This window comes from Trichogramma pretiosum, unplaced genomic scaffold (assembly GCF_000599845.2).
Source record: "Trichogramma pretiosum strain Unisexual culture from Peru unplaced genomic scaffold, Tpre_2.0 scaffold6, whole genome shotgun sequence".
Classification (NCBI taxonomy): domain Eukaryota; kingdom Metazoa; phylum Arthropoda; class Insecta; order Hymenoptera; family Trichogrammatidae; genus Trichogramma; species Trichogramma pretiosum.
The window spans coordinates 2,023,985-2,046,249 of NW_019641678.1; the positions used below are offsets into that span (position 1 = coordinate 2,023,985).

Consider the following 22,265-nt stretch of genomic DNA (forward strand, 5'->3'; position numbering starts at 1 on the left):
AAAAATATCAGCGTCAACTTTAAATTCTTCTTTCTTTCGAGTACACTTTTGCTCTGAATCAGTTAACTATCATTTTACTATGCAGGTAATTCTTCAAGGAAGAAAATATTAAGTGAGTAGTGAGTGCAACAATCTATCAGCATTAGTGCGCAGTAGGCACATAAGGTATGCATAAGGTGAATAAATTGGCTTGGCATGAGTGGGATGAAAAATAGTGTTATTTTTTACAGCTTTCAAATATTTAAAGGTCAAAGTTTAAAATGAAAAAGAACGGATGAATGAAGAAATTGTATAATTTTTTGCTCAAAGTCAGTAATAAAAACCCGTAATTTATTTTCAAGGTGACAACAATATACGTGAATGTACATACACATGAATTACACGAGAGGATCAAGTTTGCTCTAGGTGCCGCCGTTGAACGCCGTGTTCCAATTACACGAGAGGATCAAGTTTGCTCTAGGTGCCGCCGTTGAACGCCGTGTTCCAATGAAATTTGCCAGGGGTTTCGACGAAGGTTCGTGGCTCAGCTTGGGCAGTTTTTATTTCCCGATCGAGTCCAACGATCTTGATCGGTAAGCTGCTTCGAGAAAAATTCGTCCATTGAAGTAAAAGGTAAAAGTTGTATTGGTAGAGTCGTTGGCAATGGATACCGACGTGGCGGCCAGCAGTACATTGCCCCTCGATCTGTGCTCGTGCTTGTCTTGCGCGGGTTGTTTGTTGAGCGGCTGGGCCCTGCTGATGCCGAATCGGCGCTGTATTCCGCGCAGCCTCTGGCGACTGGCCCAAGCCCGTTCGCAGAAGAACAAAGCCAGGGCCGCGAGTGCACCCGCCGCCAGGATGCAGAAGGCCCCGTACACGTCTGCCAGGCGGGCCTGCTTGTACTTGAGCACCCCCATGCAGTCCAGTAGGGGTGGCTTTATCTTCAGAGTGAGTTTGCGCAGCATTCCGTACTGCCACATGCGTAAGATGCTGCTTAAACAGATCGCAATTTTTGCCATTTAAAAGTTCAAATGACTAGTATCAAGCAGAACTACATTTTTCTCAAGCTTTCAGCAAATCTTTTCATATTCGTCGAGTTTATCTTTTTTTCTCAGAATCTGACTGATGGATATATTTACATTTAAAGCAATGGTTGATGCAACATATTCAAGATCATAAGCGCCAATAAACAAGACCAATGTATTACCATAGATATTAAAGTTTTGTTTGATGTTTGACTTGCCACGATCTCACTCACCTGATATTGATGATTTTTTTGTATGGACTATTATTTGATATGGGTAAAGCCAAAGTACCAGGCGTATTTGTTTGCAATTCACTGATTTGACAGCGTTTGAACATGAGGGCATTGCGAAAAATCCGCTTGGCTACGGTCTCGGCGATGAAAAATGCATAACTTCCATTGATGGTCTTCTCGAGGCCTGTTTTTTCTGGAACCTTCATCTGATTGCCCTCCAGGGCTTTGACGTAAAAATTGCGCAGCTCCTCTTTCAGCTGGAAATGTAGCCGAAAAATGAGCAGGTCGCGTCGAGCGAGGTCGATCTGTCAAGTTTTAGGTTTTAGGTTTAGGAAAAAAAAAGATACCGACGATGATGTAATTTTCGTCGCTCTTGCTGCAACCAAAGGCGTAGTCGTAATGAAAAAAGTCACTGACGTTGTTGATCATGGTAGTTTTGACGGACAGAATGGAAGTTATGAAGCCCGAATACGAGTTGTAGGTGATGAGGGAGAATATCAAGCTGACGAGCAGAACGGTCTTGCCGGCTCGGGTGCGCGGCGTCCAAGGCGAGCCCTGAATACACATGATGCTGAGGCACCAGAGGGTTGCCTCGCCGAGTCCAAAGTGCTCCTGATCCTCGTTCCAGTGGATGAACAGGGTCACGTAATTGATGACTTCCATGACGGCGACGATGAGGACCAGAGTTCCGAGCACGCACAGAAGCAGCTTTGGACTGAACGGCTGCAGGAATATGTTGCTCGACGTTTCCGGTGGCCTGAAGTAGATGCTACGCCTGCCATAACAAGGAAACGAATGTAGCTATAGCGAGCATCCCTTGGGCAAAGGCCACTAACTTGAAGTGCACGATCGGATAGCTGAAAGAGAGCAGCTTGTTGCGATCGAGATCGGCCTCGAAGTAGGCAGCTCCGATGTCGATTTCTCCACTTGTCAAGCCTCGCACCAAATCGTTGTTTTCCTTGGTAATTTGGGCCGTTTCGCGAAACACGTAGTTGGTGATATTTGCGCTGAAGTATCGATCTGATAGAGCATGCTTTGGACCGATCAAAAACAAGCGAGAAGAAACGACACGAACCTAACGTTGAGGCAACGCTCGAACAAGTTGATAAGCTCCGTAAGGGTTTCGACGCTGCTCGTGTGGACTTGGTCGCTGCTGCTACTTCCCGCTGCCTCGACGTCGCTCTCGTAAAACCGACTGCTGTTTTGCAGACCGAAATTCATGGTGTACTGTCTGCTTTCAGACAGACTAGTCAGATATAGTCGATAAGGCTTTGATTATACTAGTCAATTTGTCACCTCAAGTCCTTTCTCTGATTGGGTCGGTCGCGCTCCTTTACGGTGAATCGTCTGCCGGGGCTCCAACTGTTCCAATCCTCCTTCTCCAAGCTGGAATTGCCGTCGACGCGAATCTTGAAGACCGAAGCCGTGTAAAAGACCATGACGGTGCGCGAGGCGCTCAGCGTGTCTTGGACAAAGGTCGACTCGGGCGAGGCGATGCTCTGACTTCGGCGCAGTCGATCGTAATCGTAATTACGCTCGTAACGCGCCAAGTCTTTGCAAGTGCTGCGTTCGGATTATCGTAAAACGTACGTACTTGGGCAATGTCTACTTTGTTGTTTGCCACTTATGCTCAGCTTATCGTATATTATATATTGACGTGCCAGTGCTAAAAGATGCCGCTTCGCAGAACACAGCAGAAAGATGCCATTTCGGCGCTCGATTCTGAAGGATCATGGTTTTTTCTGCGTTTCAAGTGACACCATGTTAATGTTTCGTGTTTGAGAAGTAAAATTGGATGCTTTTCCAAAATCTGGCGTTGGAATGAAGATGATAGTTAAACTTGAAGCTATTGAAGTAAGAAATACCGAGCACGGAAGTGGCATCTTTCAGCACTGGCGCGTCGATACATATGTACGAACTTGTTGGAAAATTGTCGTAAAACTTGAAGGATTACGTCGGCCGAGAGGAAAGACATGGCGACGGACACGTCGCTGTCGATGCCAATAGGCCAGTCCTTGACCGCGTCGAATATCTGAGTGTTGTTCCACTTGGTGCTTAGAATGAGCCAAGAGGCGTACTCGCCCAATACCTGAGACCTGATGTTTTTGTGCCGGACCATAATCTGCAACGGACACAAGCAACTGAACATTGGGCTGTTTAGGCGCGAGACGCGCGTCTCACCCTGCGCAAAAGGTTGTCCTCGAGATTCAAGTCGATGTCGTCTATGAGCAGGATCACGCCGATGCGATGCTGCTCGATCCTCAAAACCTTGGACAGGTCCGTGGCGTCGGTCAGCGACTTGATGCTCGCTACTATGCCCTTTTTGAAGAGGCAGTTGAGCAGGGGTCGCGCGTACGGCCGCGTGCATTCTTCGCTCATTCGGTGGATTCGTTTTATTTCGTGGCGCCTCGGTCTTATCGTTAATGGACACTTACCATCGTTGCCGATGCAGTCGAAAAAGACGAGCTGCTTCCACTTTTCCTCGACGGCGTAGTCGATCATCATCTGCAGAGTGAGAATGGTCGGCGGCATCGAGGCTATTCCGAAGCCGCTGCTCGGAGCTTCCGTTCCGCGGATCAGCGCAAGCAGCAAAACGACGCCCGCGCGAATCATCGCAGCGACGGCCATTTACTGCCGCGAGCTTTCGTGACCCAGCGAAGCGCGAAAAGCTACACGAAGCGTGTCTTTTCAACGCCGCCTTCGGAAACGTCGATAGACACTCGAGCCTCGACAGACCGAGACGTGGTAAACGAGTAAGTGGACTAGCCACTTTATGATAATCATTACTTATTCAACTCGTAGCCTAACAGCCCTATATCCATTGGGCAAAATGATACGACGATACAATCGATACTTTTTCTAATATAATTACGACGAAGCTGCAAGCTAGTTTCAACTTTTCAAATATCCAGTAAATATTCCATCTAATTTCGAGATTCCGTACGAACGACTGTTCTACGATGCTTTTTTGTCATATACTCGCTTAATCTAGAGACTCGTTGAGTTTTTAACATCAATAAATAAATAAATATCAATTTTGACAATTATCAGATTTTAATCGTGTTTCTAATTTCAACCAAAGTTAAAAGCGTAGAAAAATCGCAAGAATTTTTATTACGATGTTTGGGCAAAAAAATTGTCTGCAACTAGTCGCATAGAAAGGCAATAGAATCGATCTTAACCACAAAGCCAAAATAAACAAACAAACAAAGTTGCATAATTCAGTGCCGATCGACACGCCCCAGGGCATCAGTCGGTTGCCGATAAGCAATAGGATCGTATTGGGCTTTTTCACAGCGATGAGCATCCATGTCGAAAAAAAATGTCGCACATCCTCGAGGTGCTTGACGCGCTCGGAAACGAGCAACGGTCAACATTGGCTAAATTTCGAAAGTCTGCCGCCCGAGGTGCTGGAGCTGGTGATGCGCTTCTTACCCTACAGCGAAATAGCCAATCAGATGCGATTGGTTTCCAGGTGAGAGAGAGTGAGAGAAAGAGAGAAAATTTTGCGATCGATCCATCAGCGATATTAACCGGACCGAGTGAAAATCAGAAAATGCTGCTCCGTGTCGACGACGATCCTGAACAGCGCCTTCTTGTCGTCGGTACAAAGGACCCGCCGAGTTATGGAACATTTAGAGCGGGCCTCGAAGGACGCCACCGACGGTGAGCTGCGGCTGGGCGCGCGCAACGGCCTCGAGCTCGTTCTCCACCAGTGCAGCCTGCTGAGGGCCGTCGTCTGGCGCTACACCCATCCGCCGAGCAGCAGCGGTCAATTCGAGCGGCACTGCTTTTACGCCGGCAGCATACTCGACGATCTCGACGCCATCCTGAGGCAGGCCCTCTCGAGCCCGGCCGATCTCTGCGTCAAGGACGACTCGGGCCAACCGATCGGCAAATTCACCGCCGCTTGCAAAAAGTTCATGAATTACTTTGAAAAAGTCACCGAGCGCAAAATCAACAAGTTCGCTTGGGCAGCTTATTGCACAGACACAGAGGGAGACAGTTGAACTGTCACTTTTAGAGCTCTTCCGTGTCCCAACAGATCCAGCCTGATATCCGGTTGCAAGAGCGTCGACATACTCGACTGCCTGCTGGAGGGTCGGGAAGTGCGACAGGTGAGGATTTCGCGTCGCAGCGGAGCAGTCACGATGAGGATACGCTACGTGATGTCGCGAGCCTGGTTCACCTGCCTCGAGGTGCCGCTCGGTGGCAACGTCGACGAAAACTCCTGGCGGGATCGGCAGAGATTCATGTACCTGAGGCTGCGCCGCCTCATCGGCAGCTTCAACGAGCACTACCTCGAGAAGGTGCACTACGAGCGAGAGTGCCAGCTGCTCAAGGACGCCAACGCGCAGCTGCCCATGCCCAAGCCCCCGCCCTGCTCCACCTATTCCGGTTGACTCACCTATTCCCACAATGACTCTGCCGAGCTCTCGTCTCACTCGCCCATAAAAACTCACTCGAGGCACTGTCTCTCCACCGCAGGCTACGGCGAGTACGGCGGCTCCTTCTTCTACTACGGCAACATGAACGAGTTCGCCTACGAGTCCAAGGTCGTCGACGCCTGGCGACGCACCACTGCCCTGCGCGATCGCAACAACAAACGCTTGGCCATCAAGAAGCCCAACTACGACCTGGTGATCGACGTCGAGCTCAGATGCTCGCCGGATCTGGCGCCGCTCGCCATCAGGTCGACCTTGAAGTGCGACGACATCGAGTACCTGGACGAGAGCGAGGCCGAGTCCTCCAATCCCGAGATGTATCTGCGTATGAGCGTCAATTGTCCCGCCTCCAAACTCAACAGGCTGCCCAGTCACTTCGAGTGGGAGCTGAGGAGCCCGTCCGAGCCAAAAACTACTCGTCGCACTCGCAGTCGATCCTAATACTAGCTCAAGACTTTTTTCTAGCTGCAAACTTTTACTATTTATTTGTATCCAAGCCTTCATGGAACAATTTTAATTTTTCTCATCCATTTTTTTATACATTTTTTTAAACGATACAGCGTATGTTATTACCGGTCAATAATCGTGCGCGCCCTGTCAACTTGAACATTTAGAGATTTTTCTCTGTACTATTTTTAACGATAATGCTTTTTTTACAACGTCCTAGCGACTCGCGTCAACGGGTTTTATCACACGATTATTATATTTATACATATCGATATAAGGTGTGTTAATTATTCGTTTTTAGTCATTTGCTACACTAAGTAATATTAAGATTCGTGTCTTTTTTTTATCTGTGAAACTCATCACAGCATTTTTATATGGTCAAAGCAATTGTCATTTATTTGATACAGTTTTGTCGGAGCATAAATACATTTTAATAAAGTTTCCAAAATTTCGTCATTTTTATTTTCGCTCAACGTACTCGATTTGAAAAAATATCCATAATTGGTGAATACCTATCAAACTTGACAATTATCAATTCTCTTTTTCACGGGTAATAATTTTGAGACAGTAAAATATTATGTTTTCTAAATAATATCGAAAAAGCTTTATTTACAAGTCATACAAATTCGATTTTTTCGTAATAATAATCTTTGTAAAAATTAACATCTATGTTTTAATTAGCTGCGCTGCTTCTTTCTTTTTCCTCGTCGCTAACCACTTCAGTAGGTGCTGCTGTTACGGATTCTCGCACAGGTGTTACAGATGCAAGATCATTAAATTTCCTTGCATCTTTTTCTAAAACGCTCCATGCAAAATGATTTAATCTAGTACCTCTGGGTAAAGCGACACCTTGGAATCGATATAATCTGTCTGTCTCATTTGATTCAACTTTATGAACTGATGCTATTGTGGCTTTACCGATAATACCTGTTGAACCAACCATTGGTCCTTGACTTATATCAATAAAATCTCCTATTCTGTATAATACAATTTTTCCATTATGATTTTGAGCTATGCTTGGAATTTGCTTGTTTTTGAATGGATTATCTTGGAACATATCAAGAGCAAGTTCTTCAGAAACCTCAAGACGTTCCATAATACTTTCTTGATTAGATAGTTTGACAAAAGCCGCTGACATGGCACGTAATTCAGCTTGAGTTGGCTTCCAATCTGGCAAATCTATCACTGCATCGTATGTGAAACTACCTGATTTGAGATCTGGTTTGGGAAAGCTAAAAGTAAAAATTAAGGATATGATTTAGTAATCAAGGTTGAAATTGACTTTTTATAGATGTGTACTGGATATTATTACTGTACCTGTGAAGATAAACTTGAATTTCATCTTTAAAAGATGCCTCAACCATGCAACCCATTAAAAGCGAACAACTACGCCAGAAAGCAGTATTGACTACTGGGCTTTTATTCGAATGAGCCATTGTTATAAGCTCGAGTTCACAATCTTGTTCAAAAGGTTTCTGCAAATCCCAAGGACGTCTATCAACCAATGCCAAGCACACCGTTTTTGTGTAATCTTCAGTCAAATGCTTGGTACAATCATAGGGTGTTGATAGATGCTTGTTCATACGCATTTCAATTGGTGCCTCATCTTTGTCCCAAGGTAAGTATTTGACGGCCACTTTTTCTATCCTGCCAATCTCACTTTGTTGACGTTGTTTTTCATTGTCAAAAATCACGTTTCTCCGTCTTCGCCATTCACTTTTGATCGCTGCAGTTTGTGCGGCTGCCTTCTGGCTGTCAGTGCTGGAAAAACGACATTGAAAACGCAGAGTGGCACAGCAGGCATTTCTGAACCTGAGAATGGAAATAAAAAAACAGCGTAAAACAGTTGTCATTTGTCATCATTGGTTAAATTTGACATTTTGCCGATTAAGTAATCAATTGCAATTTACCCTTGAATCATGGCTAAAGCTAGTTTGTGTCAGGAGGTTATATTTACGAAAAGCGGCTGCTCGGTTGCCTTGCCGCAGACTTGGCGTGTTGCGAGTTGCGACTTGGGACGCATGTGCTGCGATAGAGATCTCGCGTCTTTACCGATCAACGATAACGTAGATAAATACGGTTTACATAAAAAAGCGCCAAAATACAAAAATAGTAAAAATCTAAATCATTCAATAGAAAATTACGTAAAATCATTATCATCGTATCTACCAGACTAATTAATTCTCTTCCGATGCTCTTTTACGAAAAGGCATGTCCGAAGCTTATAGGCTTTTTACCTGCCTTTCCTTTAAGCGACCATGGGAATTTCACAGTCTGTGATGTTGAAAACAATTACGCTTTAACGGTATCATTGAACAATTCGCGAGCAATAATGATATAAAAGCAAAAGACAGGCAAAAAATCAAGACTTTGCAAAGTTGTGGGCCATTAGGAAAGAAGGACTCGAAGCCAGCGTCGGCCAAATTTCTGAGCGCAATGGCCCGGCGACTCTTAAAAATACATCTCGAGGGAGTAATTTTAAACGCGCGCGCACACGCGTTTGGTTGCCTCGCAGCTGTCCGTTTTTCCAGCCAACTGACCGTCCGTAAGACGACGGTGGCACGTGTCTCACGGGACAAACCGTCGACTCCAAACTGCTGCTGTTGCCGCGTCGTTTTTCATTTTTACACACGCACATAGGTATACTCACTTACACAGACACAAAGACGCGTTTGGAAGTTTATACAGTGGCGTACAGATGAAAGGAGAAGTACCGCGACTTTTCTTGCGAATGGCCCCGGCTCTCTTTCAGCATATAATAATGGCGCCTTTTTGTTAGCGCACGCGAATAGCAGGGCGACTACTTTTCTCTTTGCTCTATTCGAAACGTTTTTTAGACCCGTGATTCCTTTATTATTGACGCGTCGATCTTTTCTTTGATCCTTGGCGTCGCGGACGCTTTGCCTCGCGGACTACGCCTTGGATTTTTCGCATTCGTGTGGCGTCTGCTCTAAGCGCAGAAACGAGCGGAGGAGTAGTGAAAAAATAGCTCAATTTCGTGAAAATACACGTAGGGCTTTATTGGACTCGAATAGCGTGACAGTATATAAATTTCAAATGAACGATGGCCTTAATTTATTTTCGTCGAGGGGGGACAGAGGCACGCCCGCAGGTTGGTGTCGCCTGCGGACGCTCCGCGTCGTACGTCATAGACGAAAAGTGTCACGGGCAGACTAGAGCTCCAAGCCTGCGGTCATTACGTTAAACGTCGAAGTAAAGATGAAAAAAAAAGATCGAGTCTCTGCATGCCATATTATGTAGGTTGCGCGCGACGCGGACGCGGGGGAGAGTCAATCGGGCGAGAGTAACGCGGTTAGGCTCTATCAGCGAGCTCTGCGCGATACGTATCACGTACGATACATAACGTTATAGATAGATACGTATATAGGCCTCGAATGAAGCATATACAAACACATATAGAGATATTACTCGCTCTGGCTGGAGCGGGCGATGACGATCGGCCTCGGCTTTTGATCTTGGCCGCAGTTTACGGTGGGGCTTTGGAACTCGGAGCAGCGCGCTTAACAATCCGATACGCGCCGCGGATCATACGCTTATTAAACATCTTTGGTAAATTAAAATTCAAAGCTCGGTGCCGCGCTCGCTGGCTCTGCACGTAATATTCATTTGATGATGTATACGTGTTTTTCTTTCGGAGCCTCGCGCTCGAAACGAATCGCAGCTATACATGTCTGCGCTATCTGCGACTCGTATAAATTTTATGTGGAGCATATAGAAATTAATCCAATATATCAAGCGCAGCTGTGTGTGTGGTTTACCGGCATCGCATGAAAATGTATCCGGGGGCAATAATAAGACGTATCGCGCCGGGCCATTTCTGCCGCACATGTGTGCGTCGTACTGCGTACACGCGAACGGGGAAACTTGGACGAGGGGCTTAAAATCTAGCACACGTGACGTTTAAAGCGGCTCCCGCACCCTTGGCACGACGACGCAGTTGCTGCTCGATCAACGCTACGTAAAACGAACTGCATAAGAGAGGGCATACTTGTATAGAGCTTGTCTAGGAGCTATCTCCGAGAATGAAAGAAAAAGCTGCTGCTTATACGTGTAGGTGCATGCATGTGTGCAGGCGTGGATAAAAGTGTAAAAAGCCGCCCTAGAAGAAGGGCCAGTTGACTTTTGAGCCCTCGCTCGTTCTCTATAGTGCCTAGTCTGAGCTCCGTCGAGTCAAAGCCGACGGGGGTATACATCAGAGGCAATAGTCGAGGCGCGAAGTAGCGCAAGGCTACCTTCATGCCGAGCAGCAGCAGCAGCAGCAACACAAGTGAGAAAAGAAGCTAGGAAGAACAAAGGGAACGACGTCGGGCAGAGATTTTCGAGACGTATCTCGCTTAGCTCGACAAAACAGGGGTAGCATCTCGCGCGAGGCGCACGCGATTTTCAGTAGCTCGCTTCTTCTCTCTTACAGCTACCCGCGCGCGCGCGTGTGTATTGCATGGATGACTGCGATGATACAGCTCGTGCGGCGAAACATCAAAGCTGATTTCAAGTCGGCAAGGATCAAAGGCACTTACACACACACACACACATTTACAGCAAAGCACAGTGCGAGTGTACATGAGCAGAGAGCACCGAGACTAAAGAACGCTCTCTATATGTATATAGACTGCAGAGCTGGACGAATGCGAGACAAGCGATTATTATACACTTAGAGGGAGGCCTTCGCTTATGTACATCACACCGACGGAGAGAAAGTCGACTTGTTTTTTAATTATGACACGAGCTGCCTACATAATAGGGCCAAAAGGTGCTTTAAGGTGCTTTTATCCGCAGCGAGTCGCACTCGAGCGCGTCGTACATCGTGGCTTTGTCTCTGCACGTCGAGCTGCCTTCTCGCTTCTTACGAGTGCGAGCATTTCTAATTGATGGGCCTCGCGTGCGACTTGCTGCCTGCGCGCGCTAAATAATAATGATAGAGTTGTTTTTTTGACGCGCCACGGCCTCGTGCACCCATTACATATCGCATCTATGTGCGAGGAGACGGCGCTCCGTGCGAGCTCCACCCCTTTCACGCACCCAACCGATTCCCTCCGAAGATCGGACGACGTGATCTCTCGTGTATGCGGCCCGCTTACTGCTCTCTGGCTTGCTTCATAGCCTCACCTACGGCATTTATTTTAAATCTGTGTATTTCCGCGTGCGGCGTGCTGAGGCTAGGACGAACGATAATTGCCACCAGTAAGACTGCAGCCTAACGAGTGAAAAAATAGCGTCTCTCTCAGCTCTCTCGCTCTCGCGTAAAAATCCACTAGATGGCTTATATTTTGTAGGAAGCAGCTAGACAGCTGCCGATGTTTTTAACGCTCTGTCCTCGCGGCCCTGTCCGAACGTTATTTACTGGCTAGATTAGTGTTCCTTCATTTATACGAGGGTCCTCTGTGATAGGCTCCAAAACAAGCATTTAGAAATGAATATTATTTTTCGATTTTCTGCTTTTATTATTTCGCTTTTTTTCAAGGTTGAAGTATTTTTTTGCAATATTTAAACAGTTATTATGAAAAGTACCCAAGGTTTCGTTTAATATTTCAAACGTTGCACCCTGAAAATAAAATATGATTTAGTAATTTTCGACTTTATCAGTTTTTTTATAATTTTAAGTTCAATTTGATTTCAGAATATTTTAGCAGTTATTGCGACAAAAGAAAATTTCAGCATCAATTGATGACTATAAACACTAGCCCAGTGCAATTAACGAAAGGGCATAAAGGCTTATAACGGGAAGTCAGAGCGTGTATGCAGGCAATTTTGAGACAAAAAATATTGGAATTCATTGCATATTTGAAGAATTACATTGAAAAAATTGAAATTTTGGAAAATTGTTCAAGTCTTTTCTAGACGTTTTAAATCTATTAAAGGCTGACGTAATTTTATTTCGTCAATTTCTAACTCAAAAAGAAATTAAAATGGCAATCTGTAATTTTTACACAGTACATTAGAAGGTCTAGAAAATTGAAAGAGAAAATAACAAAAAAATTAAAAATTTGGTCGGAAAATACCATATCGCCCCGCCTTAAAAATAAGTTCGAGAAAGAATTTTCCTAGCGATATTCCATAACATATCGAAGTAATTTTGGGGGGCAGGAGTAGAAAAAATGTATTTATAAAATATTTGGGTTTTAGCTTGGCTTAATTCTCGGTGTAGCCATAGTTGGAGCGCGTCGAGTTGTAAAAAAATGATCGAAGACGAGTTCATATGGCTTTGGAGGAGCGGCGGTGGCAAGGACGATGCTCGTTGCAAGGGCTGTTTCGACTCAGCGACTTGTGTCTTATATGCGCGATCTTTAGGACAATAGGAGCTCTCGAAACTGCAAGAGCGGCACTGAAGGGCTGATAGACGTTCGGTAGGTTGTAATGCGCGACGACGCAGCGACGAAGGGTCGGAACTGGCAGCAGCGACGCATGGCTTGGAAACGTTCGAGGAAGCAAGGATTATCCTGAGCGCTTACTGACTCTCTCTCTCTCTCTCTTTGAATTTCAAGTCCCACGCTGGTTACAGCCACCCACGGCAACTCTGTATACAGAGAGAGGTGCGCGTTGTCGCGTGTGATATTATATATTCTTTAAACGCCCGAGGGTGTGCTTAGCTCTCGTCGTAGTCGACGTCATCGAGTCTTTAACGGCTACTCTGCGTAATACAAGGGCCAACCATCGAGATTCAAAAATATTCCATAGCACTCGCTATCGAGTCTCGGGACGATAAGCTTGAATGTTAAGGATAACTACAGACAGCCTCAGAGAAATGATCGCTCGAGACGTAGTCTTAATTCGAATGGAGGCTGTCGCGGGGGCGCTAATGACTGCACGAACGCGGGTGTAACAATCAACAGAACGACTCAGCACCGGACACTCTCGGCAGTAGCCGATACACGAGCAACGAGTCGCGCACGGGCAGCGAATCGTCAATTCGCCTTGAAAGCCACACCGCTCAACGCGTCAAATTGCTAATGCTCCGAGAAACGAAGGAGTAATTCGGGCCCACGACCACGGGAGGTCGCGCCTGGTCCTCGCGCGCGATTCTCCTTCTTCTAAGTTCAAACTCTCAACTCTAATTCTTCTGGTGTTCTCGCACTCGTGTAAAAACTGCTACAGCCACATATATACAATATACATATAGATTCAGTGTGCACATGTGGGCACAAGGACACGCAACATACTATTCCAGTTTTGAGCACAGATCAAATGCATGTTTCGTGGCCCCACAAGTGCAACAGCGACGTGTCTTTCGTTCTTTAAAGATACCTATATAATTGTAATTTGAGCGGCGGAATTTTTACGCGCTCTCGCGCAGTGGCTTTTCTAACGGTTTGCGCGTATAAAGGTCAACTCCTTGTGCAACTGCGCGTCATTTAATTACGAGCTTTATGGCGTGCGCATAGTTTCGAACGCGACGAATCCAACGAATCGCGAACAAGAACGCGCTCGCGCTAACTCCATACTTTAATGCAAGGTACATGAAAAAAGTGACGCGTCGTCGACGTCGTCGTTAGCCGCCAGTCGCTGCAGACACGTTCGTCAGAGTTCGTTGGGCCGCGCACGCGACGCATGCACCGCCAGTGCACACTTACATATACCTATATAGGAGAGCATCGCGTCAGTGAGACAAGACGAGCGTTCCGAGAAGACGCGGCGTCGACGAGTCGTCGTTGCGCTTTCCTTTACGTTTCATCGTAGTCTCGCGCGGATTGCCGGGCCGGGCCCCGAAAGAGCCAAGTACAGGCTACACACCGCCGTAATCGTACGACGATAATAACGCGAGTGACTGCCGAGTCGGTACGTTGCTATACTCAGTGATCGTCCATGAATGAGTTTCGCAATGTCTGTTTAGCGTACAAGCATGTGCAATGGACCGCTCGAGCCTATCGTTGATCAATGGCAGCGAATCGGCGCAGATGATACGATGATCCGGCTGATGTTGGAATTTCCGTAAGAGCCCGAGCCGTTCGGAGCAAGCGCCGCCGACTTTAGCTCGCTGCGAGCGAGCGTCTTCGGGCTTCTATGGAAAAATGTCAGCTTTCGTGGCGGCTTGTAGCGCCTAGCGGCACAGCTTTTTTCCCTTCGTTTCTCGCCCCGCCTGCTCTCGATCGTTTTATCGTACATGTGCTTTTCTCTTACGTGCGCAGCCGTGCTTAACACCGCATATATACGAGCATACAGCAGCGCTAGCTGCAGAAAAGTAAAGGAAAGCCAAGGAAAGAAGAAAGGAACGCGGCTGCTCCGTTGGATCGTGCTTGGCCTTGGTCTTAAGGGTGAGCATATAATTCGATCGATTACATCTCCCTCGCAGTCTCTCTTCTTTTCATTTGCGCGCGAGCGTGTGTGTGTGTGTATAATGTGTAACGAGTGACTAGTAGACTAGTGCGCGGAGCGGAGCCGGCCACCGTGCGGTACAAAATAGTTAGTCCGGTGCTGCAAGTTACGTCGGTATTATAACGAGGCTAGACTCGGCTCGCTCGCGACGACACACAGCCGTGCTGCGTAGGCCTGTGTGCCGCACACGCGTTTTTATCGAGCGGTGCGCGAGAGGGTGGGAACTGGGAACCCCTTGCTGCTACTACTCTCGCAGAGCCTACCTTCGTATACACGCAGCGAGCGCCCATATACACTCACCTATGCGCGTTTCTCCATATAAATCTACAGTGTACACGTATACGAACGAGTGGCCTACGCCGCGCATTCTGCTCCTTGTATAATATTATATACATGATGTACACATACGCGCCACTCGGATGCAAGCCATATTTTTGTGCTACACACCCTATATTTTACCAACACGGTCAAAATCTTGCCAAGTGTTTTTGTACAGCTTCTCGCCACTCGTATACCACGTATGTATACGCTCGTGCGCTCTAAACTCGCGCGACAACTGAATTATGAGAATGAATCGTAATAATATAGAGGCCGGATGTAGTTTTTGGCTCGTACTCATACTCGTTCGTACGCGTCCTTTATTTATTTTCATTTTTCATTTGCTGCCTTACTCGCTCCCTACTTGGCAAACGTGTAGGCGCGTACCTACCCAATCTACTAGTTCCGTACATTTAGTCAATATTTTGTTTGTATTATTTTGTTGTTGCCTTTCGCACGATGTCCCCATAATATGGATGCTTCACTTTGTGGACACACGTGAACCTATTGGCCAGCTTGTTAACGACAAAAATACCAATGTTACATTATATCGCGCGACCACGAGACTGCTATACAGTTGTGCTTGGCTGTAATATGTGCATGCAGCCTGGCATGGCCTAACGCAAGCGAGATGCAGAGGCTCGCACTTGGCGACGCGCGTAAAAATAGTTTACGACTTTTCGGTTTATCCCGACGCCCCGACGAGCTTTGATCATCGTTGCATCGTCAAAGCTATACGCATGTGCTCGTCGCGGATTCTCTCTATACACGACGACGCACGAGGAGGCTGCCTGCGGTATTTTCAACAACTGATAAGTTGCTGCAGCTCGCTCGCGCATGCCTGTGTGGTCCAGATCTTGCTGCGCGCGCGATTAATTCCAATGCAACGCTGCTGACGTTTTCGGAGCAACAGCTGCTCCGATTTGTTTCTACGTGCTCGTTTATACTCCATTTCAAATTCGTTTACGAAAATATAGTCGAGAAAAAATTGCCAACTTTTCACAGTTCGCTTGCGAGAGAACAGAGTGTAAAAACGCATCTATATATTTTTTAATGTTTCCATAATTCCTTCTTAATTCTAGATTTAATAATTCTAGATTTCTTTCTCTCTTCTCGAGCAACTCTCGCGTTGTTTTTATTTTTCTCAATTTTTTTTTCCTCTTCGTCATTCTCTCTTATGGTATAGAATATTATATACAGCACGAGTGTACGAGCGGTGAGTCGGCTTGTCGTATCTTTTTCCGTCTTCGTCGAAGCTTGACTCTCTTATTCTTCTTCTTCTTCTTCTTCTTCTTCTTCTCCTCCTTCTACATCGTCTTCTTTTTCTTATTCGGATCCACACGCATACTATACAGTAACTTTTAAAGTATAGTACCAGCATTAGTAGCGGCATTTTGCTTTTCCTCTCATTCCTATACTTTTTACAGGGCCAATATTACTCCTACGTGAATATATTTCATCGAGCATTCCTTTTTTACTCAAATATCTTCGTTATTTACAATAAAAGTAGATTTGGCATGGTTCAACGGGCGTGACAAAAATCATTGGAATCGCATCGAAATTTGAAGCACTGAATTTTCCCATGAAAAATCCAGGTAAAACGAATCGATGAACGAATCAGCGAGCTTGCACATTTCTCGGCTCCTTGGAAAAAAAGGTCGGCTTCGTATGGTGCACGTGCGGTTGCAAAAAAGGTCGCAAGTCCTCTTTATGGTCTCTGCTTCTCTCTTGCTCCAAACGTGTCCTATGGCCGAGCAGTGCAGCTCATTGAAAACAAAAATACGGATAAAAAATACAGAACGACGAAGAGCGTGGCTCAACTAATATACACGTGTACATGCACTCAGTGGCAAAAAGCAAAGCTCGTCGCAGAAACGTCACTGTCTTGGCCAGCGCAGTGCTGCTACAACGGTGTACAGGCAAAAAAAAGCGCCGGCGCAAGAAGCGAGAAAGAGAGTTGCTCCGATGCAAGCGAGCGAAACAAGAAAACGAGTACGCGCAGAGAAAGAGAGAGAGAGCTGGGCATTGCGCGCGCGCGCGAGCGCAAAATAAGCGAGTGGCGGCGATGTGTTGGAGCGCAGTGCAATGCGCGCACGCGGTGGCGGCATCGAGGCCCTTTGATGTCCGGACACGCTCTCCTCTCTCGAGTACGAGGAGAGCCTCGGCTCTTCACGCCAATAAACTAACGGTTGGGCCCCTCGGGTCTAATACCTCGGCTCGTCATTCGCCATGCCGCGCATATGCACGTTCGTACACGTAATCATGTATAATGATAATAACAATGATAATAACGACAACAACAATAATAAGTACACGATGCGCGACACGCACGAGCAGCCGTGAGTCGCAGTAGGCTCGCCTACAAAGCGTGCGTCTGTCCGGAAAATCGGCGGCTCGAACCGCGACTTTTCTCACGCTTGCCGCGCGCCGCCTGCAGTCTATATGAGCACAGAACCTTTGACTACCGCGAGCCTCGTCGTCGGTATGCGCTTTTCAAATTTTCTCCGGCGCGGCTACGCACGCGAAGCGCACATGTACGCCACCCATATACACCCAACTGTGGGAAGAGTCGCTCGTGCACATACACTGTAAACGCTAGTGCGTAGCTTGCGTGGCTGTCTACTTTTTTCTATGTGCCGGCGCGTTCCCTACCTTGCTCTGCCTCCCTGTGCCTCCCTGTGCCAACCTCTCTCTTTCTCTCTTTCACTGCCTGCCAGGCTCTCTTGCTCGCATAAACCTCGTTGTAATTATGGAGTCTCGTGTGCAAATGTGTGCGCGCGAGTTTAGTAAATAAAATTTGACTTAATTACATTTGTGCGCGCTGGCCTTTGATATACACATACGCACAGATTATATGAGCATAGCGATACGATGCATACGGGGCAACTCGTGCACACGCGACTGTGCCTTGAGCGAGCAGTGGAATGTACTTTCGAGAGGACTTGCGCTCTTTTGTGTTCGGCTTGTAATAACGATTTAGAAAACGGCCACCATCGTATGGTTCACCTCAGCTTTGGCATATAATATGCCCGAAGCTTGGCATTTGTCAATGTTGGCCAAGCGCGATCTCCGTACCTGTAACAAGACTATGCAAGTGTTGGCCTTATTAGCGATCTAATAAACAAAAATAAACTCGTCGAAAAAAAACCAAAGCAGGCAATAGACGTGGCCCGCGGTGCTAGTGGACGAATCGAGCGAATCGAGCGAGTTGATCAAAAAAATCGAAAAAAAAAAACGAGTGGAGCTGCCGCGCCATAAGCAAGCTATACCTACCTGTGCGCAAGCTTCCAATAACAACATTGTGTGTCAACACGAGTAGAGCGCGCAGCAACAGCAACTTTTCCGCGTGCACATAGCTCGTGGGTTATACACTTTGCTATTGACAAAACTTCAAAGGCCCGAGAGCAACGCTTGTCGCAAAGCGTGCCGAATGGAAAAAGCCGCGTTGTTTATATACGATTCCGCAGACAGAGTGAATTCTTTTGCAAGCTGCAGCGCCGGCTCGGCAGCTAACAGACTGCCTTGTGTGCATGTGTGTGTGTGTGTATACATACGTATATACAGAGGGAAAGGCTTTCTCAAACGAGCAAAAAATTAAAGAATCACAACGCGAATCGACCTCGCACCTGTGTATATATTATACCTGCATACATGTACACTCGTTTCTATATATAAATGAACGAACGAACGAACGAACGAACGAACGCCAGTCGCAATTAAACTTGCAGTCGCGTATAGCATTAAAAGCTCGCTCCTACATACTATACACGCTCGCTCGCGCCTTTTTTCCGTATGCACGCGCGACACTACAGTGTAAAGGCTTGTAGGTGTGTGCGTATATAGATGTGTTTTGGCCCATAAATTCGAATGCATTCGTTTGCGCCGGTCTACGCACTGTTGCAAGCACAGCAGCAGCAGCCGCCGCATCAGCACTTTGACGCGCTCCACAAAGGCGACGTACACCTACACGACACACGTTCAGCGTTGTCACACACTCAAATATATATATGCAGACGCAGGCATACGAGTGTTACAATGCACGGGAAAAAATATGCAGATCTTTGGCTCGGCGTAAAGGGCGTACGCGAGGACGACAACGACGCGTACGCGCAGCCGCCCAGTGTGTCGCACCTTTGCGACGTCGACCAGTTGCCCTGGTAATGTAGCGTATAATTTCTTGATAAATTCAAGCGCGTAATATGTATGAATACAGCGCGGGTGCGTCGAGGCTCGCGCTCGATAAACATCACCTATATTAGGCAGTCGTTCGTTACGCGCCTAGAACCGAGCTTATATCTGCATTATTATGTATCATCATTTACTATTAAACGTCCCGCGTAAAAACAGCAAAGTCTTACTGCTGCGTATAATATATTGCACGTATGCGCTACAAAAGAAGCGTGTAATCTAATTTTATATATAGAAAAGTCATGAATATAATATGTAGGCGCTAGACAAAAGAAATAAAAAAAGCATGAGACAAAAAAGTGAGATTCATCGTATAATATATACCTACGTGGTCGTTTTTTCAAGTAAAACAGAGCTGTGCGTCGCGCTCGCGCGAAATCAACCCAATTGTCGCAGTTTGCTGAATGTATACGTGTTATTATTATATACATACACCCACACACACACACACACATTCATACATACACACATTTACATGGCAGGTACGAACGGATCAAAAAGAAAAGCTCAAGTCTCTTAAGTACAGAAGCAGCGACGACGACTCGAATTGCCAGTACCTAGAAAGGGAGGAGCTTAACCGAGCCAAAGGGAATAGTAGAAAAATAAAGGGGGTCGCAGTTCGCGCAAAAGTACACTTTCACGAGTAGCGCAAACGAGTGTGTGTCTGTGTGTATACGTACAGATATGCACGAATACGTATTCGGCCAGACAGAGAGTCGGCGAGCTTTGATATGTCACACAATGAAAGGACGTCGCGCGCTCGCGTTTATACCCTACACAAGCTGCTGCAGCTACGTAAAGAGACAGATAGATCTCTCCTCATCCTCTTCTCTCTTTCTGCCATATCCACACAGAACACAGAAACACACGAACGCATACACGTACGTACGTACACGAATACGTATGTCAAATGGCCCACTCTTATATATATGTGCGACGATATAATACACGTGTGTCTGTTATTGGTCCACTTTGCTCTCTCGCTCGCGCTAGAGAAACGTTTTGCTTTGTAATCTAGGCCCGCGCGCGCTCCGACCTCTCCGTGTCTGTTCTTTGCTATCTACTACTCGCACACAAACACCGAGCATACATGTATACGCTTGCAAGGGTGTGCGAGCCATGATTGCAGGGTACTGCGCTTTTGAGCCATCCTCGATTCTCGAACCGAGCCCACGAGCGGAGCTGGATCTGCTGCTCGCTTCTAAATTTGCCCAAAGGGCCAGCAGCAGCGGCAGCAGCTTATAAACGCGTTTGAAGCTCGATCGGATTTCCTTTCGCGCAGTATATCTCTGTATAATATTAGTGTGGCCGCTCTTGCGTAGTGTGTGTGCCCTTGATTGTTTCGAGATTGCATGAAATACTATACAAGCTCGCGTTACTACTAGTCTCTTACAAGCCCGTAATTGCAGCCACTTTCTCTCTCTCTCTCTCTCTCTCTCACTCTCGACTGCTGCTAACAAGTAAAATATTTTTGTTTTTTTCTTCAACTTTTTCTCTTTTTTATTCAACGTCTTTGCGACAAAGTAAAAAAAAGCTATAGTTTTCGAGACTCGCTCGCGCACATTACTATACCTACTTAAACGAACCGAGGGCCGAGCTCGGGTTTGCATCAAAAAGAATTTCCAGTAAGGACGGCGTTGGCGGCAACGACGTCGGAGGACACAAAGACAGATGTGGGGCCAGCGATAAGACGACGCGTCATTAGCCTAGCTTGGAAATTTTTCTTCTTCTTTTTTTTTTTTTTTTTAACTTTGAGCTTCAGACGATGTATGTATTTTAATGGGTCGAGTGCTAATGTCATCGTCGCGTACGAGTCAAACGTCACGCTTGACTCGTGTCAATGAGAATAGCATACATATATACTTTTTCTTAGCCGGGCGCAGACAAACGATATAGAAAGAATAAAAATCACGAGTCGTCATCTTACGTCTACTGCAGAAATTATGTGCGCAATGTGTACGCGAAGGATTGGCTTGGCAGTGGGCACAGCCAAGTCACCTACGTGTGGCGGGCCGTGCCCATCAAAAAGTCGCAGATCAAAGCAGTGGCAGTGGCAGCAGTAACTTTAACGTAATTCGAAGCTCTGCTCGCCGGTTTTGAGTATTAGCCCGCGAGATTGAAAGAGAATGCGTGGCTTTCAGAGTTTATTCTTATTTGTGCTTTGAAGTGCGTGCGTGTGTGCTTGCTTGCGCGAGTCTATGTGTGTCTCGGCCCAGTCCCAGTTATTTCCTTTGAAATTAGCTTGCCAAAGGATTTTCATTAGCTTTTAACCCTCAAAGTAGACATCCGACAGTTATATTATACTCGCGGTTCGCAGTACACTATATATATTTTTGTACTTCGTATGCATGTAAAGTTGGGTGTGCAAAGCTTAGGCAATACTTTGCGCAGACTGGGACACGCGTGAATGGCTGTCGGATCGAGTGAATAAAAATCAAGGAATAATTTTGCGCTCGCATTGTTTAGCGTCACCCAATAGAATAAGCCAAGTTATAAGTATGCGGGGCTATCGAGCAGTCTGACACGTCGAATCGACGACACCTCGACGGTAACGCTTTGACCGTGTGTCGCTGGCTCAAGTGCCAAAGTTGCCACTCGGGCGAAATCGTAGCGATTCACACCCGAACGAATCCGCCAGTGACCCCCCCTGCGCGAGCCGGCGACAAAGTACATGAAAGCCGCCGCCACGAATCACAATGGGCATATAAAAGTGCCACGGGTCCACACTTACACATGTACATAGAGAGATGAAAACAATAGCCGTCGCCTATATGTACAATACGTTCGCAGCTTGCTGGCGAGTCACACTCGACGTTAAAAGCTGCTGCGGACCCCGATCACCTTTGTCGCGTTTCTATTTTTGCAGTTTTAGTCGTGTGCACGCGCGCGTGCATAGAATCCGTGCGCAACGCCGTCGACGCCACTGCCGCTACTCTTACATGCATATTATAATACACTATGTGCACTAGCTAAATTAAGACCGCCCGCGCTTCGCGCATTAATTCAAGCACAATATGAGAAATGCACAAAAGAAAAGTGGATATCAAAGGAAACGGCAAATGGCTCTCCGTATACGACTGTCGTGCGCGCGTCGTTTCATGTACGATATTCAGACAAAGCTAACTCGCTCACTCGCTTTGATATACTTATTTTTACATATTATTGGCCCTGGACGATTGGATTTTTTACAAGTACCGCGCCAACTTGTGCGAGCCCGACACATGTTGCTGCTTTTGCAACCATCCAAGGTGTCGAGAGCTTGCAGACCATTCACCGCCCGATGTTGCGGGCCAATTATT

The 22,265-nt window shown here is 46.6% G+C and overlaps 3 protein-coding genes across 3 annotated transcripts; 1 reads left to right on the forward strand and 2 right to left on the reverse strand.

Moving 5' to 3' along the window:
- Window positions 1-456: 456 nt before the first annotated feature.
- LOC106657777 lies at window positions 457-3,769 on the reverse strand. The gene is made up of 10 exons (XM_014379452.2): window positions 3,673-3,769; window positions 3,419-3,606; window positions 3,157-3,359; window positions 2,534-2,800; window positions 2,313-2,468; window positions 2,074-2,244; window positions 1,589-2,012; window positions 1,238-1,494; window positions 655-969; window positions 457-577 (listed from the first exon to the last, which is right to left on the reverse strand). The coding sequence occupies exons 1-10, from the start codon at window positions 3,767-3,769 to the stop codon at window positions 457-459; spliced, it is 2,199 nt and encodes a 732-aa protein (XP_014234938.2).
- Window positions 3,770-4,536: 767 nt separating this feature from the next.
- LOC106657778 lies at window positions 4,537-6,123 on the forward strand. The gene is made up of 4 exons (XM_014379453.1): window positions 4,537-4,712; window positions 4,791-5,201; window positions 5,283-5,635; window positions 5,726-6,123. Exons 1-4 carry the CDS (start codon window positions 4,537-4,539, stop codon window positions 6,121-6,123), a joined length of 1,338 nt encoding a protein of 445 aa, XP_014234939.1.
- A 581-nt stretch (window positions 6,124-6,704) lies between these two features.
- On the reverse strand, window positions 6,705-8,125 carry LOC106657921 (39S ribosomal protein L39, mitochondrial). The gene is made up of 3 exons (XM_014379636.2): window positions 8,040-8,125; window positions 7,447-7,941; window positions 6,705-7,361 (listed from the first exon to the last, which is right to left on the reverse strand). The coding sequence occupies exons 1-3, from the start codon at window positions 8,048-8,050 to the stop codon at window positions 6,803-6,805; spliced, it is 1,065 nt and encodes a 354-aa protein (XP_014235122.1). The 5' UTR covers window positions 8,051-8,125; the 3' UTR covers window positions 6,705-6,802.
- Window positions 8,126-22,265: the final 14,140 nt, after the last annotated feature.